The sequence below is a fragment of the Dioscorea cayenensis genome, chromosome 26 (genome assembly GCF_009730915.1).
Source record: "Dioscorea cayenensis subsp. rotundata cultivar TDr96_F1 chromosome 26, TDr96_F1_v2_PseudoChromosome.rev07_lg8_w22 25.fasta, whole genome shotgun sequence".
Lineage (NCBI taxonomy): Eukaryota > Viridiplantae > Streptophyta > Magnoliopsida > Dioscoreales > Dioscoreaceae > Dioscorea > Dioscorea cayenensis.
In genome coordinates, this window is record NC_052496.1 from 970485 (window position 1) to 994095 (window position 23611).

General features: G+C 35.3%; 5 protein-coding genes across 8 annotated transcripts; all 5 read right to left on the reverse strand.

The window, feature by feature from the left end:
• Nucleotides 1-409: 409 nt before the first annotated feature.
• Nucleotides 410-4294, reverse strand: LOC120253185 (protein PGR-like). 2 transcript variants are annotated; one of them, XM_039261509.1, is made up of 6 exons: nt 4072-4294; nt 3854-3967; nt 3470-3692; nt 1357-1605; nt 914-1050; nt 410-500 (listed from the first exon to the last, which is right to left on the reverse strand). In XM_039261509.1, the coding sequence occupies exons 1-5, from the start codon at nt 4218-4220 to the stop codon at nt 919-921; spliced, it is 867 nt and encodes a 288-aa protein (XP_039117443.1). In that variant the 5' UTR covers nt 4221-4294; the 3' UTR covers nt 410-500; nt 914-918. The 2 variants fall into 2 exon arrangements, with proteins under 2 accessions (XP_039117443.1, XP_039117442.1); XM_039261508.1 differs by lacking the exon at nt 410-500 and adding an exon at nt 507-738.
• Nucleotides 4295-4607: 313 nt separating this feature from the next.
• LOC120253131 lies at nt 4608-7466 on the reverse strand. 2 transcript variants are annotated; one of them, XM_039261428.1, is made up of 7 exons: nt 7463-7466; nt 7122-7370; nt 6869-7039; nt 5892-6126; nt 5412-5594; nt 5059-5330; nt 4608-4966 (listed from the first exon to the last, which is right to left on the reverse strand). In XM_039261428.1, exons 2-7 carry the CDS (start codon nt 7341-7343, stop codon nt 4829-4831), a joined length of 1221 nt encoding a protein of 406 aa, XP_039117362.1. In that variant the 5' UTR covers nt 7344-7370; nt 7463-7466; the 3' UTR covers nt 4608-4828. The 2 variants fall into 2 exon arrangements, with proteins under 2 accessions (XP_039117362.1, XP_039117361.1); XM_039261427.1 differs by lacking the exon at nt 7463-7466 and having other exon boundaries at nt 7122-7428.
• A 634-nt stretch (nt 7467-8100) lies between these two features.
• LOC120253130 (D-glycerate 3-kinase, chloroplastic) lies at nt 8101-10966 on the reverse strand. The gene is made up of 11 exons (XM_039261425.1): nt 10746-10966; nt 10293-10675; nt 9984-10063; nt 9741-9834; nt 9525-9603; nt 9293-9324; nt 9140-9208; nt 8967-9041; nt 8757-8873; nt 8612-8662; nt 8101-8434 (listed from the first exon to the last, which is right to left on the reverse strand). The coding sequence occupies exons 1-11, from the start codon at nt 10870-10872 to the stop codon at nt 8291-8293; spliced, it is 1251 nt and encodes a 416-aa protein (XP_039117359.1). The 5' UTR covers nt 10873-10966; the 3' UTR covers nt 8101-8290.
• Nucleotides 10967-11911: 945 nt separating this feature from the next.
• Nucleotides 11912-17818, reverse strand: LOC120253233 (cyclin-A2-1). The gene is made up of 12 exons (XM_039261563.1): nt 17679-17818; nt 16055-16413; nt 15625-15922; nt 15218-15351; nt 14964-15056; nt 13985-14118; nt 13765-13840; nt 13587-13663; nt 13471-13504; nt 13186-13335; nt 12964-13098; nt 11912-12364 (listed from the first exon to the last, which is right to left on the reverse strand). Exons 2-12 carry the CDS (start codon nt 16355-16357, stop codon nt 12308-12310), a joined length of 1491 nt encoding a protein of 496 aa, XP_039117497.1. The 5' UTR covers nt 16358-16413; nt 17679-17818; the 3' UTR covers nt 11912-12307.
• Nucleotides 17819-19711: 1893 nt separating this feature from the next.
• LOC120253167 (photosynthetic NDH subunit of subcomplex B 3, chloroplastic) lies at nt 19712-21188 on the reverse strand. Of its 2 annotated transcripts, none has more exons than XM_039261484.1 (6): nt 20837-21188; nt 20607-20720; nt 20444-20497; nt 20223-20272; nt 20062-20124; nt 19712-19910 (listed from the first exon to the last, which is right to left on the reverse strand). In XM_039261484.1, the coding sequence occupies exons 1-5, from the start codon at nt 21071-21073 to the stop codon at nt 20073-20075; spliced, it is 507 nt and encodes a 168-aa protein (XP_039117418.1). In that variant the 5' UTR covers nt 21074-21188; the 3' UTR covers nt 19712-19910; nt 20062-20072. The 2 variants fall into 2 exon arrangements, with proteins under 2 accessions (XP_039117418.1, XP_039117417.1); XM_039261483.1 differs by having other exon boundaries at nt 20210-20272; nt 20837-21187.
• Nucleotides 21189-23611: the final 2423 nt, after the last annotated feature.

Sequence of the window (23611 nt, forward strand, 5' to 3'; positions counted from 1 at the left end):
ATAATATTATATATATGATTATTTAAATGTAACAAGAACAACCCATTATTGATAGATGTTTGATCCTAACAAATGTCATAGCCTGAAATCTCTGTATCTTTCACTCATCTTTTAAATCTCAATCTATTCTTCTCTCCTATACAGATGTTTAATCATCACCTATGATTCCATCTTAATTTTGTTTTTTTTTATCCATCTTATTATCACGGACTATGTTTTTTTTTTGTAATTTTAACAAAATTATGAATTATTTATCTTATCTTAAAATAAAATGTAGCAAACGCAAGTCCAACGGTGCGACTCAAATACCATGAATGTCTGCTTCTATAGATTTTACTATTTACTAATTCATCAGTGATTGGATTTGTAGCAATATTTCAATGCCTGGAATAATTGCATGCGGGCAAAGTGTAAAAAATTAAATGCATACAAGTAACAAGGCCAGCAGCAGGCGAGTTCATCAACTGTTCATACCAATTAAATATCATTGATATGACAACCTTCATCAACAAAATCAAACAACCCTTTTTACGATTTGTTTCCAGAACACATTATTTATCTATTATTAGCTTTCGAATAATAACTTTGATTGAAAACTATACATGATGTGACCTACAAAGGCAAGATGTACGCTATGAAGGTGACAGACGACTAGGCACGTGATAACGACAACTGCATGCATTGTAAGGTAGTCTAAAATATTTATTATGTCGGAGACTTCCAGCTGCATGTCAATTCCTACTCATAATAATAATTCAATGCAAGCAAAAGAAACCGAAATTTAGTTCCCATTATATATCTGCTTCTTTTTTTCTTTTCTTTTTTTCTCATAAAATGTTAAATAAAATACTTATCAAATGGAAGCCATCCTATCTTGGATAATCAAGATATTAATTAAGGGTATTGAACTTACCAGTCTCAAAAGATGTACAGACATGCAACTGAAGTGAGCAATGTTGTAAGAAGAATGGAGGCTGCATTCACACCATTGTTATCCAGGATGTTCATTCCAGATATCTTTGTAACACTTGGTGCACGTTTACTAACCACCTTCAAACAGTTACAAATAAAAGAAAAATTAATACTTATAATTAACTTGCAATTAAAAGACCCAGAAAAGGAATGTGTCCAATGTCTCAGTGAGTTTCAGAAAAGAGAAAATAGACTCATAGGAAATTGAAAATTTGAGAGAAGAGATTGTAATGTTTTCGATATCTCCAAATATTTCAATGAAAAATAGAAATCCAAACTTAACTTTCATTTCATCATATATATCCTACCATGATTACTCGCATAAACCTTGAAGTTAACTGTAAAAAAGAAATCACAACAAAGGTTAAAACATATTTGAAATACCTTCTTCCGTAAGGAGCAATATCCACTGAATTGCACCGTGGCACCCAACAGTGAATCAATCAAGCTTCCACATAGTCCCATTGCAGTGGCAATGGGTACCACAAGCAACTGCTTCCAAGCTACATCACCAGCACATCCAGTTGTAAGTAGTCCAACTAATGTGTAAGCCAACCCAATGACAAAGCCAGCTGCTGCAGCTGCCAGAAGCCCTTCTATAGTGACTGCACCATTTGTACCCTTCTTGACTGGCTAATTGCACATAGAACAAAATTGGTGACTAAAATTCTTAGTGCATTCAGGATTTAAAGGTTGCTAGTGCCGGAACAACCAAAGGTTGCTAGTGCCGGAACAACCAAAATATCACGATTGGAAAATAAAGAAAAGTTTGGCAGCATATGTTCCAAACTATTAGTCTTTTAGCAATATAAAAAAAGTGATAGTAGCCAGGCATCCTAATTAAAACTGAAGTCAATAGGGGCTTGCAATATGGTTGACAATATTATTAATACATGTCAACCAGCTGCTGGCATGCACCAGATGGTCCATATCCATGATGAGATCAAAGGAAAATGATATCTACATGGCACATTCAATGGTAAATGACTGCAGGGACTACACACTAGCACAGCATTATGAATTTCAATGACTACAAAGTCTAAGGATGCATAGTCACACCTACAAGATGAAAGCTACAAAGTCCAAGGATGCAAAATCCACACCTCAAAGATGTACAAGAACAAAGCAAGAGATGGGAAATTCTCTTGTTAAGTTTCATAGGCAAAACCAAGATAGGAAATTATCCTTGACAGACTGGTAAAGCCCAATACTCGGTCAAGCCATGAAATATGTTTTAAAATTAAAAGTAATAAGGGCAAAACACTGTTGCAACACTGCAAGTAGGAAATGTTTAAGCAATGTAAATAATCGGATATGTTTGCAGCGTGGGCCTAATGATGAACTCTTTGATTGATGTCAATTTTAGGGAAAATACCACCAAAAGTTTAACATTCCAATGGTAATGTTTAGCCTACAACATTGTTGTTAAAAGCACAAGGCGCATCAAGGTACTAGGTGGTCAAATCGTCTAGACACACAGGTACAAGACGCAAAATAAAATAAAATAAAATAAATCCATAATACATACTAAAATTTCATAAAATAAAAAAAATCAAAATTTTAAAGATCAAACTTGGATCAAACATGCATTGAGCGACATGGCATTTTATCAATGCAGCCAAAAAAAAAAAACAACAACAACACTACTACTACTGTGCTACTACTAAGAACTATTATTACACTAGAATCCTAATCGCTATCAAGTTCTTAAAAACTGTAAAAAAAAAAGTTTTTATTTTTAAGTGTTGTTTGATTATCATCTATTGCGTCATATTCACCAACTTCTTAAAAACAGGAAAAAAAAAAGGTTGCACTTTACTAAGGCGTGATTCAAATAACCTCGAGTCTCAAGGCAAGCCACGCACTTTAGGGTGCTTCTTTAATGTCACATGGCTTTGAGACTCCATGGCATCTAGGGTAGAGCCCAGGGAGCCTTGCGCCTGACATGCAACTCAAGCGCGCCTTTAATAACTATGGCATACAACATTTGGTCATTGTTTTTTTTCTCCAAACAGCACCAAAGATTCAATAATTTTGATCATGGTCCTTGTGGTGCTTTGAAAAACTTGAATAATTCTTTCCATGAGCAGCGATAAAAAAAAAACAAATAAAAGAGCAGAAAAATTGCCTTATCACGCTAAGACAAGACACATTACAATGACAACAAGACAACATCCCATGTAAAGAAACTATGAATAGGAGAAACGCAATGTAAATTGATAAGTTTGGCTTAAGATAGACGTTAGATTCCTCTTCTGCCAGTGGCTCATCAATTATGATCTTTCGAGAAAGGAAGTTGTCAATCACTCAAACAAAAAAAATAAGTTACAGGGCACAAAAAAGTAATAAGGATGTACTCAAAACTCCAAGAATTAAAAAAAAAAAATTACTTTCTTGAGTTAGCATTTACTAATATCCTCAAACTTAAACAAGGAGGTTTCTCTTAAAATTATTAGAGTTATCTTGAAAAATCCAGATCTTCAAAGTTAAAACATACCTTGAAGGTTGTAATGAGCCGGGGCTGTCCTTTACTCAGCATTCCAATCTCAGATGACCAGGTATCTCCATTACAGCATGCATAATGTCCAATAACACCACCGGTGAGCCCAGTTATCAAAGCCGAGTTCTTTGTATCCAAACATCTATCTTCACCCCCAGTTATAGTCACAAGAATAACAACTAATACAGTTGCAATTGCACTATTAGCCAAAACCTGAATCCTGTAATCCAAACCCAAACAAAATTCAAGTGACACCTGAGAATGCTAGAATTATGGGCATCAAATCTCTAACAATAGAAAATGACAAGCAAATGTCACAATATTTACAAGTAAAGATCAAATTTTTGAGTGTGGGAAAGTAATAAGAGATATGAAATAAACCAGTTCCGCTGGCCTCCCTCCTTGAAATCTTCGTCGATGGTCCGTTTCTTCTCCTGCCCGAACTTGGTGAGCTTAGATGAGGTGAAGAAGAAGACGAGGATGAGAACGCCGAACCTTAACCAAAGACATCATACCAAAGGGGCATCAGATCAGAAACAGGGTAGATAAAAAAAAAAAAACCCTAGAGAGAACTGAAGAAGAAGAGGAAAGCAGAGGACCTATAGCCGGCGGCGATGTGGATGGCCATGACGACGAACCCCATCATCGCTCCGGATCGGTTCAGGGACTTGTGCTTGTAGGCCCTCGCCGCGATGGCGAGAGAGAGCACGAGAGAGACGAGGATTCGAAGCAGCGTACTCCCCATCATCAGCCACGAAGACTCGAACCACTGCGATGATGAGATGAATGCCTTCTGAATTCTGAGCTTCTTCACTCACTCCAATTTTTAATATAAATTATTTGTGTTTCAATAATACTTAGGAATATTGTAGAAGAAAATTAAAAAATTCATAGAAAAAACAATAAAAGAGCATACCACACTTATAAAAAAACAAAAAGTATATTTATTATGTGATCACTGTATAATAATTGATTTTCATCATTTTCATCATTGTCTTTCAATTTGAATTTTTTTTATTAGATATTAATTTATTTTCACAAAAATACCACTGTCACTTACTTTATTTTTAGAATTAAGTAAGTTAAGTCAACATCCAAATGATGTGCTCTCTTCAGAGAATGAAAGAAAATATTAAAATAAAACGACTTGGCATTTTCTAATCTCACGTCATTTAAAATTGACCAAAAAATAAATCAATATCTAATACCTAATGGCTAAAAAAAAATACAAATTGAAACACAATAACCAAAACGATTATCAACCATAAATTTACCAAAAAAAAAGAATGAACATGAGCTTCTATGCCCTTACTTGTCATCGTAGCCAGTTAATTATAAAAAAGACCCTAGAAAAAACTAAAATCTTTTTCTACCCCTTCCTCTCCCTCTCCCTCTTCCTCTGAATTCTCTGCGATCGTTACTCTCCCCTTGTGACCCACCAAAATTGAACATGCTCATCCTTATCTGTTCTGCTTCCGTATTGCTTGTGCTTCCCTGAATGAATGACAAAAAATTTTAATAAGCCATTGCAAGCAAAATTGATAAATTTGATGAATAAAAAGTAGATTGAAGGAACGAAAAATAACATGGTGATCTTCAAAATCCAATTGGTTCTGTAGTTGCCAAGCTAGCTCTTCATCTTGGCTCACATCTTGATTTTGACCCATCATTGCCGGTTTAGTGATGTTGGCTTTTCGCCTTTCCCAGTCATCTAGAGTATAAACCGGGGCCTCCTCCTCCTTTCCCCTCATTCTGTGTTTGTGACCCCTTCCTTGACGATGATCAGGTGTTGCCAGACTCATTTTCTGCAGAAGTTTCTTAGCAGCAGCTTGGTTTTGAACTGGTACAGCTTCACTCACTGCCAACGCGCATCAATGAAAGCATAGCAGACGTTACAGTATATGATACAGAAAGTATAGGACCAAATGGATTGTTATACCTTCTTTTGGCCTAGTCTCAGAGCTACCAGGCTTCTCTTCAAGCCTACTTGGTAGAGAATTCACTTTTGAATCTCCCACGGTCCTGTCCACCTTACTGTCTCCAGATTGCTTGTCTCTGTCAACATTCAAATGGACCTGATCCTTCCCCAGCTCCCGATCAACAGAATTTCTACTGAAAGGTGCTGCAAACACATAAACACAACCTTAGATATAGGGTCCTGAATAGATTAGATACATTCATTGAAGAGATACAAACAATTATATAATTGTAAGGACTGTATATCACTGGGTTTGATAGTAAAGAAAAGAGAGCGTGATATTGAGTTAATATTGCTGAATAACAAAGTACAATGTTCTAGCTCTAATCCATCAGTATCAAAGAATCCATTCAAATAACTTCTGCTTGCTTCACAGTTGCTACATGAAGTGTATGCTCAATGACCATGAATTATCATTATGGCAGCAAAGATATCAAGTACCATGTGAACTGCGAAGATGTGAATGCTCTGCAATTCTTAGTTTCTCAAATGGAGGAGGACCACCATCACCATCACCCTGGGGTGATCTCAACGATGATCGAGAAAATCCTGAATATTTTCTACTCATCTGCCACTCTTCATAAAGAGATTGCACAAGGCCACCCATTATGGTCACCACTGTAGAATTTAAGCATAGTATACCACTATGAACTGGTATTTTGCTTCCTAAAAGGACCTACAAAGAAAATAAGCAGAATTTTGAAGTAAAATTATACAGATACAAGATATATATATATATACACACACCATTCAAGCACTTCATTCATAAGAAAGGAGAAAGAAAGATTGTAAGGTGGATTTAACAACTTCGAAGGAAAGGTGAACAGCCCCAGTCGGTGACAGTGATGGTTATGTAGAACACGAGAACATGGTAAACATACAGACGGATTGCAGCTCAAGAAGGAATATATCCAATGTTACGTATTGAGGCATAAATGCAGTTGGTGGATTTTAGCTTGGAAGAGATCTTTGAACTCTGGTATTTATTTAATGTAGCAAGCAGTGAAGGTTTATTAAAAATTTCAACAAGGTATCAGCTTACATCTTCCTAACCAACATCGTTCACTCAATCACTTTGATTGTTTATATTACATAATTAAGGAAGAGCTAATTTCTTTCACAGTCAAATTTAAGCTAACTTTCTCAATTCAGAATAGTATTCACTAGTTTAAATCACTTGGTCCTCAAGATGAGAAAAAAAAAAAAACGGTGAACAAGCAACTACGTCAGAGACCAGTGTACTTTAATTGGTTACAGGGACTGTTTACATAGTTCTATATCACAAGCAACAATTTTTTCAAAAATTTGCAAAACTTGACCTAGATATTAGAAGCACATTAACAATGGAAACAACAAAAGCATATTAAATTAATGTTCCAATATAATCTCTATAAAAGCTGAATACTATATCAACATACCTTGGTTCCAGGAATGATCTCTTCGTTGATAGACGGTGTAGGTGAATACTCAATTGCAGTTACTTCAGAATGCCCATCTGTGAGACCAAATCGAAGAAGACGACGATGGCGCCCTGGAGTTTGAAAGGAAGCACCGATGCTGCTTTGATATACATCCCTTGCAGAAACAACCTACGGAAATCAAGACCAAGCAAATAACATCAACAAAAAAGCTTGAAAACAAGAGAAAGAATTGGGGCGAGAGTTCGATTACCTGCAAGACTTTGGGGCCCTGGAGATGGGATGACTTCTTCAAGGACGAAGGATCAGGAAGCGATTTCCCGCCAAAGGATCTGAGATCCATGTTCAGGAGCTCGGATTCTACGGAATCGACTGAAACGGGGGAGGGTTTGCATGGGATCAGCGACAACACCTCGTCAGAGTCCCTGAAGCGCCATCCCTTGGAGGTTAGGGTTTCGTGAATCGCTTCCGCCATTGGAGCCCTCTCGGAAGCTGATTGAACCTTAAAAAAGCAGTGTAAATGGTCGAGAAAGTTTAGTTTAAACACACATAAATATGAAACTTTTATGGATGAATATGCATACAAACAGTAACTTTATACACAAATAGATTGCTAAATACCATGATACCAATTGAGTTTATTATATGTATATATATTGGCTTCAGTGTGTGTCATGTGCGGTGAAAGTTCGAATTTTTCAACTCACAGATAATATTACAGCTCGAATTTTTCAACTTACAGACAATATTACAACCCACACTCATGATACAGCTCAAATTTTTCAACTCACAGATAATATTACAGTCCACACACACTCATGAGACAGACATTTGTCACCCTTTTAATATATATATATATATATATTAGTTTCATGGTTATATAAGCTAAATAAAGAATTTTTTTTTTCTTAATAGTGATTTAGTTTGCTAAATATCAGTATTTATATAGCCTGGATTCAAACAAAAAATACTTAGAATGAGGCTCATCCTTATATATATATATATATATATATATAAAGAATGGTGGAGAAATTACTGACGACCACAGCCACAGGTATAGGATTTAAACTATCAACTTTGAGGTAGGAGGAAATTAATATACCAACTGCCAAATCATATGAATATATATTTTGGGACAAGAAATGAAAGTTTTCTCTATATAAGGATCTAAAACTTAATATTGATACATTAGCAATTTCAGAGCAGCAACAAAGAAGCACCACTAATAAGTATAAACAAGAGAAGGAACCCATGTATACATTAACTCTGTGATCTTATAAGCAGCTAGTCGTCAAGTAGAATGAACAATTTCTCTCCTTATGAATCAGCCGTACATCGAATATACATACAAGAACGGTTTTTTACATTGATCCCAGAAAAAAAAATTTAAAAAAGGAAAGCTTGAAGAGGCTTGTGAAGAACTCAGCTGGCCAAGATGGGATTCCTCTCATCGTCGATGTCAACAACAAGAAGGCGATCTGGGTTCAATCCCCTCGGGCCCTCAGAGTAGAGTGTTGGAAGGTAAGCTTTGTATGCTGGCAAGTATCGAGACACAAAATCTAAAACCTGCAGAGTTTATTGAGATTTTAAATTCACATCAACAATTACCTAATATATAAGACTCCTCAAACATCATTCCAAGAAATCAAGTCATTTATAACAAAGTAAATCACTTGCAAAGCCATAAATTTAGAGTGTGCCTCAGAAATGTTGCATGTACGAAGATGTGATATGAGATATTACCTCCTCGTTAGACATGCCTGGTTTCCCATCTTTCCTCATAGCTATCTCAGCCTGGAATTGAAAAGAATAATACATGCAATTCATCACAGATAAAACCAAAATACTAAAGGCAATATAAGTTTCTTCTTCAACATATAAAACTAACCTGCAATCGCCATTGGTATACACAAGTTGGTTCCCTTATCTTGATAATTATCCATGCTTCAATGAACTTGTCCCATGCATCATAATAAGCTTCCAGATTCTTGTTGACGATTTCCAGCTAACAAAATGAAAGACCGAAAGGGTTGATTTGGTATCATTGACTGCTAGAGATCCATGCAAACATTTACTTTAATTTATAATCAGGATTCACCTGTGGGTCTACAGCTTTGACAACTTCATTTGGAAGAGGTTTGAACCCAAGCATCCAGCCTTCAAACAATATAACCTGATCACTCCAGTTAGTTACAAATACCATGATGCAATAAGGAGTTCACTTCTACGACTTGCAACTTGTTGCAACTTTTCTAATTAAGATTTTCTTACTGTTAGAGGCCCTTTAACTTCTGGCCACGTGGAAGGATCAGATCTGTCACCTCTTCCACCATATGCAGACTATATACAGAAAGAAAGGTCTTGAGTGAAAATCAATCAATGAATATCAAGATAAAAGAAGGCAGTGGTATGCCTATTATGTACCTTATCATAACGTGGAAGCTTCATCTTCATACCTGAAATTTCAAATTAAATGGAGTCATTGGAACGTTGTTCCTTGTTAGTCAAATCACTTAAGTGGAAGTAAAACACAGAATTTTGCAATAAGATAGTAAAGAATCCAGGGATTAGAGATCTCACATTGTCTACAGAAATTGGTAAGTAGAGAAAAGCCTGCAAGATTCAGATGATTCTATATAGAGAGTGAGGATGGTACCTTCCTTTGTCAACTTCTTTAAACCAGTAAGCGTACTAACTGAAAATGGCAGATCATGGCTTCCGGCATTCCCACGGAACTGAAAGTGTGTGACAACCAGATGGTATTCACAAAATTTCCATTGAAAGTAAACTTCATCAGGTCAAGCTTCAAAATTCAGGAGAGGTACATAAAACAGAATCTAATCTACACAAAAAACAGTAAACTTTTTGACACCTCCAAAAGAGCATTTCCAGGGTGTTGGTTCCTTAACTTAGCCTGATCCTCTGCTGTCAAATAAAAATCATCTATCGACAATGTTGCAGAATTCCTGACCAAATTTAATAAAAAAGAAATCATAGTAATAATAAGTTCATGTATATGCTTGCAAGTTTGATGGAATTTTCTCTAGCAATCAGAAAGACAAATAAGAAAGTTCAGTTCACAAAGTTCAAATTTTTTAGATCCTCAAGGTCTGACCTTCCAGATCGTCTGAAAAGATAATCAAGGGCAAACACCAGAGTTGTTTTCCCACTACCTTGAGGAGCACTAATACCAATCTGCAAACAAGAAATGGATTTTTTTTTTTTTCTCTGAGAGCACATTTATAACAAGGCTTTGTTTTGATGGAGACAGCATAAAGGAAAAGAATAGAGAAGTTTCTTTCTCAATCAATGCAATTGCTTTAATTTTCTTATCAATATCATTCCCCTCATGGAAGCCCAGTTGAACTATTGGAAACTAAACCAAAATCATAGAAGGAAATTGGGTCAAGAGAGAGAAGAATACCACGAGAGGAGGCGGAACCTCATCTCCATCAGCGAATTGGGAACAATGGCGCGAAATCTGGTCTTCACACCAGACAAAAACAGGAATATAGTAATGGTAGAGCCTCATCTTCTGCGGAGCAGTGAGGCGGAGCTCGTTCAATTGAAACAAGTTACAGAGGTGGACACCGCACGCCAGCCACTTGTCGAGGGAGTCAGCAACAATCTCAGGAGTGTAGCCCAGTTGTTCAAGCAAAGGGCCAGAACAAATGAAGTCAAAGAGATCATCCACGGACGACACCAGAGCGGAGGACTTGGGGAATAATGAGTAGACGACGGGGCCAGCGACGCGGCCCTTGATTGTGATACCAGTGTTAGCATGTCCGGGAATGGGAGGATGATGAACTGGCGAACAAGAAGACGATGAAGGAAACGCGAATAGAAAAACAAGAATGAAGGAATGTTAGGAGCTGACCAGGTTTCAGAGAGAAGAGAGAGCGGAAGAGGGCCATTCCCGAGGTTTGAGATCTGGATGAAGGGGAAGAAGAGCTTGGGAGCGACCATGGCTGCGGGGATCGGGACGATGCAATGAGAACCGTCATCGGGGGCGGGAGGAGGAGGAGGAGGAGAGAGACGGAAGGCAAAGCCAAGGAGGGCCTGCTCTGCTGCTATCCGATCAGTGACCACGTGGAGGCACTTGTTTAAGCTAACAAAGCTTGGCGTGGCTGCCCACTTGCTCCTCTTTTTTTTCTTTTTTTTTTTAAAAAAAATAATAAAAAATAATTTTTTTTAAAAAATAATAATAAATTTTGTGGAAATTGCTAACCAATCTCTTTTTTTTTAACAATTTAAGAAAAAATTATTTTAGCTTTATGTAAAACATTTACAAAGTGGAGCAGCTCTAGATTTCATTGTTTAAATTTATTAAGGAATTTCTTTATTTTACTAATATTAAACAAATATTTAATATATATATTAACAAAATCGGCAAATCATGTGCTCTCATCCCACTACAGTAAAAATAATCAAACTTGTGACATCACTCATAATTAAAAAAAACCCGTAACCCATGGCAATAGCATAGATTGTTGAGTCTATTGGTAAAATTATATGTTTTTTTAATAATAATAAATGTTTATCTGTTTTTTTAATATTTGTAATAATAGCAAGAAAACATATATAACTAATAAATTAAATTTTTGAAAAAAAAATAAAAAAAAAAATTGCTAGCGCGCGTTACTTTGCACCTACAGATAGATACAATTATACAAACCATACTGCTCCGAGTACTCTTACCAATCTAATGGTGCCCTATTGCATTTCCCAGGAGACGTACAACAACCACACCAACCTAACAACGCCTTGCTAATGTTTCGGTCAGAGCTCGAGTTTGTTATTCTCTAACAAAGCATTAAGCATACATGACACTAGAGAAAAAACAAAGGCCTAAGGCATGTTAAAGAATGAGACCTGCAGCAATAAGTAGCTGCGCAATATAATTTTGACAGTCACTTCACATCTTTTTCCAAAAATAACACATACAGAGAAAATGTCAGAACAATCACAGTGTCCACCATTGACATAAATTCAAGCTGGATCCAGACAAGCGAAGGAAAAGAGAAGGGAAAATACAAAATGAAGTGAAGCAAATCATATGATTCATTCTGTATTAAATATGCCAAATATAGCACAAGTTTGTTACAAGCCAAAACCGAACAATCATGACAAGAAAGCTTGAAGTAAGTTAGCCATTTGGCATGTAATTTCAAGCTGTAACAATGTATCTGTTAAATTTTTTTTTTTCCTTTTTTTAACTTTACAGGCATGACAGGAATTAACAACCAGAGCACAATTTTCAGACAATATAAAAAACAACTAAGGATACAGCTACCATAACTGAGGAGAGGAGAAAAACAAATACACTGAGAAGATCCGCAAACAGAATTTGCTGAAACCTTGAAAAATGAGGGTTACCACAATGTTAGCCTGAAACCTCTGTTAATAGCTTCCTCTTCAATGGGGGAGCAACATAGTCATTCAGCAGAAGAGTGAGTGAGGCAGCTTTGGAGAGGTCAAAGTAGCCACATTCTCAAACTGTCATGAATGTAAAAATCCTGAGCAGTAAGAGACCCATGTACATATATATACACATGCATAGATAGATACATATAAATATACCAACTGGCATTTCTATGTTTAGTATGCAACCGTTGTTAAGAAAAAAGAGTTGAATAAGATGAGTGCTTTATATATATATATATATATATAAATTAAACAAATTTGGTAAGTTACTCGCTTCACCAAGACAAGTACGACATAGTCAAAAGGTGAAATTTTTAGCTAGAAATATGGTAAATCATTGGGTTTTATTGCCTACAAATTAGAGAGGCTATTCAAATTGTAGATATACTACACAGACAGATTGATTTTCTACAGCATGTGCATGCTGTCTAAAATCGTCATGTACATGCAAAATAAAATTTTTGAAGTAAAAATGAGAGACCAATTTACAGAACAAACTCTGGTATACAAAAGATGATTTTCTACCCACTCTAGGTGGGCAATTACATATCAGTTCATGTGACTATTAGACTATATTCACCTATCTAGTTGTTAATACATTAGTCAGTTATACTGAAATCTTTCAAAAAAAAATATGATGTTTTATATAAAGCAGTTGACATGTTGAATACCTTCTGCTGCTTATACTTTTCACGTACTGAATTTAGGGGACAATTTCTCAAGTTTGTCTGCAAATCTTGCATTGCTAGAACTACCGGTGTTAGATCTGAAGCCTTGTATGATGTGTAGTGTTCAAGTGTTGGATTCTACAGGAAAACAAAAGAAACAAGTTCAGTATTTGACAACAAATAAACAGAGAATTCATACACAGAAACATAATGGAACGCTCTTACCCATGGGTGTTCAGATTGATCTAGCGTCCATCGAGTAAGGAATACAGCTGACGCAGCAATCTTTGAAGGAAGGTACTTTAGGAAGTCATAATCAACCAGCGTCAATTCTGCTAGGTAATTAGCCAAGAACCCCAAGGCGGGTGTAGGAACCTGCATATTAGCAAAATGTAACAAGACGAACAAACTTATTATTCAGTTGTGCAGGCAGAGTGGTTTGCATATACTCATTCTTTTTTGCTGTAAAAATTAACATATATCATTAATTTCAAATGTGAGTCATTGTACCTCAGAGGAAGTCTGTGCTGCTCGCAGAAATCTCCTGATTACAATGAAAAGTGCATGTTAGAGACCAAACTTCAGTCATATAAATAAATAATGCATAATGTGAAAAAGCGCCAAACCTAAGAAATGTTTTTATTGTAGGTACAGACAAGTGAAAACCCTGATAATTGAGTACCTCACTCTCCATTTTCAGTACCTGCCAATATCTTTGACTAGTCAGAGACTGCATACTTTCACTGTTTCACATGGCTACATATTAAAGGAAAACCAAATAATTTTCAATAAAAAAGGGCCCACCTCGCCCTTTGTATAAGTGTTGTCTGTAATGAAGCAAAATTCTTCCACTCGAGGAGCACATATTTCTTCATACTTCCTGCAGCAATTCAACAAACGTAGATGCAATCAGAACTTTATGCAGCTGAAATAAAGATGGGTAGTGTATCTATCCCTGTTAACCAGATGAACAACATTAATTCGGTTAAAAAGGAGAAGCAACACAACACAAAAAAAAACTTACGAGGCTATTAACATGCAGGTAATGCCAAGCAGTTGCAACCTTTGTCTTTCAATATAGTGTTTAGAGAGAAATCGGTCAATGAGATATACAGTTAGATAGAGGGTATCTGGAACAAGCCTATATTCGTCAGAAACCTGAAACAGAACAGTAACTTATTAGAACAAAAAAAATCCTGAAAATGTTTCTGACAAGATATCTCTAAGGAGATTTCCAGCGAAAAAATGAACACAGCATCATAAAACTGTTAGGGAGTCTGAATCAGATTCAAGGGCCTAGGAAGCATGCAGTGAATCAGTTGTATTATTATCCTCAGAAAAATCATAAAATGAAAGCAATTGCACTCACCCACTACCGCCACCATTAAATATATTATAGTTTTGTGCCCTCTAATTAGGTACTAGGCTGTCTTGATTCATCTAATACATAAAACCAGAATGCAGCCTTAAAGCTCAAAGATTTGTGAAGAACATCAGATCTGGAAGTATTCATCACAAGGAAAGCTTTCCAAAGTATTTCACAGAAATTCTATGGAAGTCATTGATCTTCTCTTACTCTCACATGGAAAACTTGAATCTGTATTCCACTGCGGCCTCTTGACTTTTTTTCAACATGCCCTTAATATTCAAGCAGAAAATCATTCACATGTATCCAGTGAGTGCAACTTGCCCGCTACTTCTAACCTCTGACACGTAGCTATATCTCTAATATTTCCCAACTCTGTAGAAAGCATAGGCATAGTTGACCATAGCCAAGCACTTTAAAATGTTGGAATAGAGGAATGACCAGACCTCCTAAATACCATACAAAAAGAGTTATGTGGGTATCTGAAACATCACCAAAATGGTAGAGAGCCAAAGGGGAGTTATCTGTAGAACATATGTTTTGGAGTCAATCAGGGTTTCCATTTCATTACTAGAATTCTTGAATATATAGATTCAATCCACAGAAGTTATAACCTCAGAAGGAGATGTTAACAAACCTCAACTAGCCAATCAATAAGGATGCCCCTCATGCCATGAGTAATATCTCGCTGCAATCTTTCCATGAAATCAGAACAAGGTCTTCGAATAAGCTGAAGGGAAAAAGAATTAAGGGAAGACCATGAGAGCAGTATCATGTGAAGCTACAAGTTAAAATGTACCAGAAGAATGATAATCGCAATCACAAAGATAATGTAAAAACCGAAGATGGGATTAAAAACTAAGATAAAAACTTTATGATGGCAGGGCATACCTCAGCAGTGTGTAGATTAGCATATATATCAGGGGCATAAAGGCTGCACATTTGAGGATTTGCATGATCACAATCTATGTCCATAATGTCTGAGCATGGTAGTCCAACACAGTCCGCATAAAGTTTACTTTCAACTGCATGGCCAAACTAAAGCCACGTTATTAAATGACCAATATCTTCAGATACAATTGAGAAAAAAGTAAATACATAACCAGCTAAATTCAATTATCAGGACATCCCTCAAAATACTAAATAGAATTAGCCGTTCACAATTAAAGAAGAAAGGCTAACCATGCCTTGCAAAGATTCACAATTATACTTATTTAGTCGTGGAGATGTACTAAATTATAATTCTCTCCCATAAGAATGTGTTCAACTTCTAAAGGACTAGTTATTAGAAGGCTAACCATCCTTTAAGCGTCCCAAAAATTGAGGTCCAGCCCCACAACTATGCTCATCAAATAAAGCCGGGCCACATGTGCTCTCTACGTCCTTGATACTGTCAACATTTTCAGCTGCCAAACTTTTCTCTTCCAACTTCACTAAATCATTGTTTTCCTTAGACCCCATCAACTCAGCCTCCTGTTGTCTGTCAGCCATCTTATTATTTGTATCTTTGTCAATCAAACATAGCTTGGAGTTCTTCACAACTAAGCAAGATTTAGCTTTAGCAGAGCCCAACTTCACCCGCTGTAAAACCCTCGGCTGAAACCAGTAACAAAAATAAATATTATGATTATTAAGAAGGTTAGAAGGAAGATATAACTACATATCCACATGAAGACTTCACAAAATAAAAGTAATGACTACAACATCACAAGAGGAAATTTTCCTAACCTGCATTTTTGGAGCATCAATGCAATCCTTTGGTAAATTGTTATGGCGAATGTTTTGAACATCCTTAAGGGCAGCCCGCTTTTTTGGTTGACAATTGGCAGTCAAACAAGCAGCATGGCTGTTCTCTTCCATGAGTGTTCTCTTTGAATTCTCCCGCTGTGTCCTCTTCATTTCTGGTTTTGCAAGAGGTGGATTCAGATGAAGCACCCCACCATTTGCTTGACAGGCAGCAGCCCGAGATCGAGTGATTCGAACTGTAGGGGCTCCATAACCACCAATCATTTTATTCTCCTTCCCGACCATAAAGACAGGCTAGAAGAACAAATGCAACACTTCAAACAAGCAGCAGCTCGTTAAGCCTGCCAGACAATGATCACCTCATCAGATCAAAATGTAGGTGGCCAATTCAACAAAATGAGACTAGGCCTCTTTTGTGAAAAGAACGAAAATTTATTTCTCCAAAATCACAATCATAAGTTGATCCAAAGAAGGAAAAAAAAAGGTCAAAACCGAGCACCCCATTTCAAAATTTGGTAGAAGTCAGAACTTCTATCATGTAAAAATAAGGCAGTTATGTTGAACGTCGTCATATGCCTATGAAACACATTTTCAACTAGGTAGGTTGAATGCCCTCATGTCAAAATGTCCATGGACAACAAATTCAGTAGTAGCCATTATCCCATGAAGTAGAAATGGGCTTCGGCATTAAACAGCCAAGTTTTCTCCTTTATGATCCTATAATATTAGTCCCATTTTAAAATGTGGAATTTATATCCATTAAAGGCCGCTTTAAGATGATATGGCCATTAAATCCCTCTTTAAGATGATATGGAAGAATACATCAAGTAACTTGAAAACAATTCTGCGTTCATGTTCTGAATCACAGCATCTCATGTATCAACCAACAGAAAACACAGGAATCGAACCATTCTTCACATCTTTGGGTTATTAAGATAAACAACGGGAAACAAGACAAAAAAATATGAACAATGCTTTACAATTTAATCAGATGCATATTAATGATGATTTATTAGGGCAATCATCACAAGCATTTCAAGATTCAGATCATCAAGAAGATGATAAGAACATCTCCATGCTTAATCACAGAACCGAAAAAGTAATTATTTGCACGAGAAAGAAGGGACTAGACTACATTGAGATAATTCAAAAACCTTCGATCAAGCATTTCAAAACACAGAAATGGAATCTTGGAAACCAAAATGACAAAAAAAAAGAAGAAAAATATAAGAAAAACCCCCCAAAACACTGCGACTCCATCAGTCAATCCCACAGAACTGGCAAGAAATGGGATAAAATCACCAAGATATAAACCAAAACACCAGCACACCACCTAGATCCCTCATCATCATATCCTTCTTCAGATCTAAACCAGCACCCACGAAATGCATAAAAAAAACATCAAACCGCCATAAAAAAACCTCAAGAAACAATCGAAACCATAACAAAAAAATAGCAGCAGCATGGTATTCCAAGAAGCCCATAGAACTTCCGACACCGATCCGCTCTCCAGACACCAAAACTCTCATAAACCCTAAAAAAACTTCTTTTTTAAAAACCCCGGAAGCTGAAGGGGCGCAATAAGATGAATCAAAATGTGTCTGACCTCGCGCCGCCGCAGCTCCCCGCGCTCCGACAACGTCCCGGCCGCGGGGGATCGTCGGAGGGCTCGCATCCGACGGCGGAGCAACGAGAGAGAAAGAGAGGAGAGCAAGAGAGAGAGAGAAAGAAGAGAGAGTGATAGTGAGTGAGATATGATGGCCCTTAAATAAAAAGTTGAAACGAAACAAGAGCGTGACTCCGTGAGCGGGACGGCGAACAGTTCAAATCTCCGCCCCGACAAAACCGGGTTTAAATTTTAAAAATTATTAAAAAAAAAATTTAATTATAATTCATTATTACTCTATTAATTTTTTTTATTTTTTAATTTTTATTTTTTTAATTTTTTTTTACATTTACAACCTTGAAAACCTTATATTTTTACTGCTGGTTAGGATTAAAATTAAATTTAATGGAGTGTAGAGGATGGAAGAAGGAAATTTCCAGAAAATGAGAACGTTTTAAGTGAGTGGGTGAGCATGTGTAACTTTTTCCAAGTGTTTAGGTACTGTCTTTTCAGTTGTTGCCGGTGGGGGAGTAAAGACTAAAGACTAAAAGACTAAAAGAGTGAGTGAGATGGATGGCCTTAATATATATTTTGGCATTTGAGGGACTTATTTTGAATTTGAATTCTCTGATGATGGATCAGAGAGACACAGTTGCTTTTCTATGGATGTAGATGTAGATGTAGATGTAGATGTAGATATAGATATAGATGTAGATGGACCACCACACACACACACTATATAGTAGTAATATGGGGATTGGAAACAGTGGCTGGAGTTTAATAATTTATTATTCTGGGTTTCTTGGAAGAGCCTTGACTGCACTGCATCTAACTTTGTTTTTTAGAAAGACTAGGGAGTGATTGGTCAAATTAATCTTTTAAATGTGTTTAGAGGTGAGTAATGGAGGATTTGAATCTAAATATTTCTTTAATTAAAAAACATATTATGCTTTACAATACTAGATTTCAAGATGCATGCGGTGAAAGGAAGACTCTCGGTAATTTCACAGCTCGAAATTTAAATTTTGAATTTTTTATTTTATTTTATTTACTACTTTACCTTTAATCTAGACATATAGAAATTCTTCTTTTTATTGTTTGTGATCTATCTAGTGTCAAAAAAATTTTAATTTCTTATCTTTTAAAATATGAGAATTTAAAATTTCATTTCTAAATTAAGATTTAGTCTCAACCTCTAGAAATTAAATTTACTTTTGATTTTTTTTTTTGGCTATTTAACTGTGTCAAGATTGTATAATTAATTTGAGCATTAATTCATTCACAGTGTATAGAGAGGATAGTCTGGCTGTCAGTGAGTGAGCATAGATCAGAGAGGATGCATGCATGAAGTTTGAAACTTTGAATACCAATACTGACACACTTTATATAAATGCAACCCTGCTAACTTTGGGACTGAATTTTAGTTCCCTACTTGACATTTGGCCCAGTCATCTCCTATGAAAAAAATAATCACCTAAATTAAAGAGAACTGGATTATATTGGTCCTCCTCCTCTTCATGATCAAAGTTTTTGAATACATGAAATTTGAATGCAGGAATCCACTTCTCCTCATCTACATCCCAACCAAGTTTTAAACATCAAACATTGATGGTGAAAGCACATGCACATGAACTGGCCTCCAAAAAGTCTGCAACTTCCCCATCTATTACTTTGATTGCAAATTGGGATGCTTTTTGCTTTTCAGTGCAGGGAGCAATGACTCCAGCTTTGTGATCTCAATAGTGATGGTTTTTCACAATTTGTACAGTCAGTCAGCGTTTCATTGTACTGTTTTTAAATTAATGTTGAACATAAACTCTTAATTATCAACATCTAAAACTATTGATAAACGCTTGGTCTTTGCTATTCATTAATTTCACAATGTATGCTTCTCTTCTCTTCATTTTTAATATATGATGCAAAAAGCTAGTCTAGTCCACAATTAATTTCTTTACTTTGTTGTACTGTGGTTGCTTGTGACTGCATTATCAACATTCATTTTCACTTTTACATGTTTGGTTGTCTTCCAGAGAAGAAAAAATTAAAATTTATTCTTCTTATTCCATTCATAGCAATCTCTGTTTACATGGAACATGATGTCTCAAAAGAGTTTGAGTATGTACACAAAGCCAAGACACTCAACATTCAAAGACAGACCTGCTGCCTCCTTAACATGTAAAACAATGATTAAAGTAATCACTTCTTCCATTGAGGCATGCGCTGAACAACAACCTACATGATCAACAGAGAATTTCTTCAATTCAGACTAAACAAAAGCTACTAGTTTCTGAACAAAAATACAGTTAGAGAGTGATTGATATATGTACATGCATTTTTATATCTTTCATTTATTATGAGCTTTAGAATGACAGCATGAAAATACCTTGCCAGCATTTACTTTGTTTCCCACAATAGTTTGACAGGCAAGTCTCCAAGTCTCAGGTTTCTGTGATTGAAAAATAGTACCAAAATCAATAATATAACAAGGTGTACAGAGTTCACAACGTTGACAGTTTAGAAATGAAACATGCCTTTTTCAAATACCGTTTCTCAGTATCAGTTCTCTCATTGAGAAGCTCCTGCCCTTCCACAACCTTCATTAAAATGAAAACCAATCAGTAATATTAAAGGAACACGCAACATGCTTAACAACTTTAATTAATACAATAATCATAGCATAAAGAATAATTATAATTGGAATTTTAAGTTGAGAAAACAATGGAGAAAACAAACCAAATGTATATAGTTTACAAATTAATAAATACCTCCACAATGCATGTTCCACAGCTTCCTCCTCCTCCACAGTTCATCACCTTTCCCTGAAAAACCAATTCACAAAGACATAATAACATCTCTAATATTCACAAATTAAACTTGGAACATTTAAGAGAGAGAGAGAGAGAGAGAGTGCATGCAATGGTTGCTCACATAGGCAGCGTAGAGTTCAATGTTATTGTCAAGCATGATGTTACGAAGGAGCTTCTCGCCGCTAATGGCCGATGCCATGTCCACAGGAAAAGACCCATCCTCTGCTGGTTTTGTCTACATATAAAGAAAACACTACAATAACACTCTGCATTAATGCATTAATCTTAATTATGGAAACAAGAGCAAGGAGTAATTAATCCGGCCCCTTAACATTATATATATAATAATACCCCAATGAATTGAAGCTCAATCAGAGGTTTTGTTGCTGGAGGTTCAGTTGAAGCAGCTGAACTTGGAGATGGATTAGCAGAGCATGAGAAAGAGATGGTGTGGTTGGCCTTGTTGCAGTTATACGGAAAGGAGAAGAAAGTAGCTCTAGTTGAGAGTTTTGTGTTGCTGGTGCTAGAGGTTGAACCAGAAGGGTGGAGAATGGAGCTGGTGGAGAGAAAGCTGGTAGCTGCTGCCATTTCCTTGTCTTTTTGGTTTGGTTTTGCTGGAAGGGAACCGGTTCAACCAGACTAGTACTAAGTGAAGGGTGGCAATTTGACGCGTCGCTCTGGTTTCTGGAAATAACTCGTTGGCACTATAGCTCCAGAGTCCAGACACATGTGGCTCAGCTTTCCTGCTGTTTATTAGTGGCTGTGTAATATTTGCATAGAAAATTATATATATAGTATTTTTTGGAACATTTGGGTTGAATGGTATGGAAGAATTTTCAACGCTGTGTGCTTGATCTTTTTTTTGTCATAATTTAGACCATTTACATGATGTTTTTTTTTCTGCATTATGTGACTTGAAGCGATTTGTTTCACGTATTCAAGAACTCTCCGGACGTTTTGATTATTGGTATAAAAAAAATTCTCGCAATCTGATCAATAAGTAGTTCTTTTAATAGTAAAAGAGTTGACTCTTATTATCATAAAATAGATACCGCCCACTCTTCTACTCCTTTGTGTTTTTTACTATTTTTTTTGTTTGATTTATTTGTTTACTGTTGTTCTTGAGTATTTTTATCATTGGTGATTTGCTTAGTATTTTTGTTAGTTTTTATTTTTTCTTTGTTATTAGCTTTGTGTTTTTTTTTTATTTGATCTGTTTTTATTTGTCTGTTTTGTTTATTTTTTACTGATTTTTAATAAATAAGTGGTGTATGTATTTTTTTTAATATATATATATATATATATATATATTGGATTAACGAAGTTATTTGTCACTGGTTTGTTGTGAACTGGCACACCGCTGGTGTAGCGTTCTTTTTATCTCTGTTTCCGTTTTGTTGTTTTGACTGTTTCTTCGTGTTGTCTGTTTGTTATTCGGTGCTTTGTTTTTTTAATAAATCTGTGATTTATCCACTTTACTCAAAAAAAAAAAAAAATTAGTTATTTGTCACTGATATAATAATGTTTAAAAAACTAGAAATATTTGCGAAGATGGGGTTGCTTTATGTAGAACTTGTAAACTGATGGGATGGGAATTGGACTTGTATGGCAGACGAATCCAATCAAAGGGATCTCTCACACTGTGGTCGATCATACAGGCTTGGAAGTTGGAATGAGAGCAAGTTGGGTTCCAAGTTTCAAACTTGGACATAGACAGAAGTCACAGAATGTCTAGGTAACATTCTCATATAAATTTGCTTTGTATAAAATATTAAAATTATGTCCATCTTACTTCTTTCTTTTGTAACCTGATTATAATAATTCTTTAAAAAAATATTAAAGTATGATTTATAACTCATGCTGTAAGAAATTTTTAAAACGGCAAGATTCTGTATTTAACCTTTTTATTTTATTTTTTATTTTGAAATAGTAAAACAAAATGTTGGCCATGTTTGCCACATTAACCTATTTTGTTGAACTACATAACTATTATTGAAATTTGCATATAATACTTAATATATTCTAATATGAAAATTAGGAATGAAAATTTAACCTAGTTCATAACTTTTTGTTCAAAATTTATTATCAAATGATATTATTATCATACTTTTGTCTGTAATATGAGAATGTAATACAATGATTATTTTTTAATGATCTCAAAGATAATTCTAATGAATTAAAAATCTTGCATATATATATAGTATAATATAATTTTTTTTTTATACAAATGGATAAACCACAATTTTATTGAAAAAAAAAACAACAAACGAAACAAGAACAGAAGGAACAAACAACTTTTCACTTTTTTTTTTGTGAGAGGGAGGTTTCATTTATATATTTTTATAAATAAAAATTAAAAGTTAATATTATCACAATTCTCTTCCTAGTGCATATATTATACTCTCATTACAAATTAAAATTATAATTTTTTAGAGTAAACTTTGAATTTTTTCTATAAAACTACTTAAGAATTTTGGAATATTTGACTATAAAGGAACAAGCATATTTTCAATCACGGTTGACTCTTCTCTATTTCAATTATTATAAAAATAAATTACATGTTATTTTTTTAGTTATCTATAGTTTAAAATTCACAAAAACACAAACATAGAGGTCATAAATCAAATACTCGTCGACTTACTTTTCATCTCTATTAGTGGTGAGAAGAATACTTGTGGTATAGTTTTAAGAGGCCACAACCCCCCAAAGAATGATCCAAACTAGTGGTTGATGAAGAAACACAACCTTCTAAGTCTTATCAGCACAAATGTCATCATGTTGGAATCTCTATCAATCTATTTATTCATATTAGCTTCGTCCACTTATTTTTCTATAGGCACCAATTACTGTTGGCAGCATATCTCACTCTCTTTACTTCTTTTTCATCCTGCTATTACATTATTGTATTTTTCTGCTATTTTTGTTGTATTTTTTAATTAATAAACTTGTGATTTATTATTTTTTATTAAATAATAATAAATAATGAAAAAAAATAAATAACAATATATTATATTTTGAAACCCATGTCAATATATCACTAGTGTACACAATTGTTTTTTTTTTTTCCTTCTCCAGTCATAGTTAGTGGAAAGTTATTGTTATTCTTGCTTATTTTAATTGAAGAGA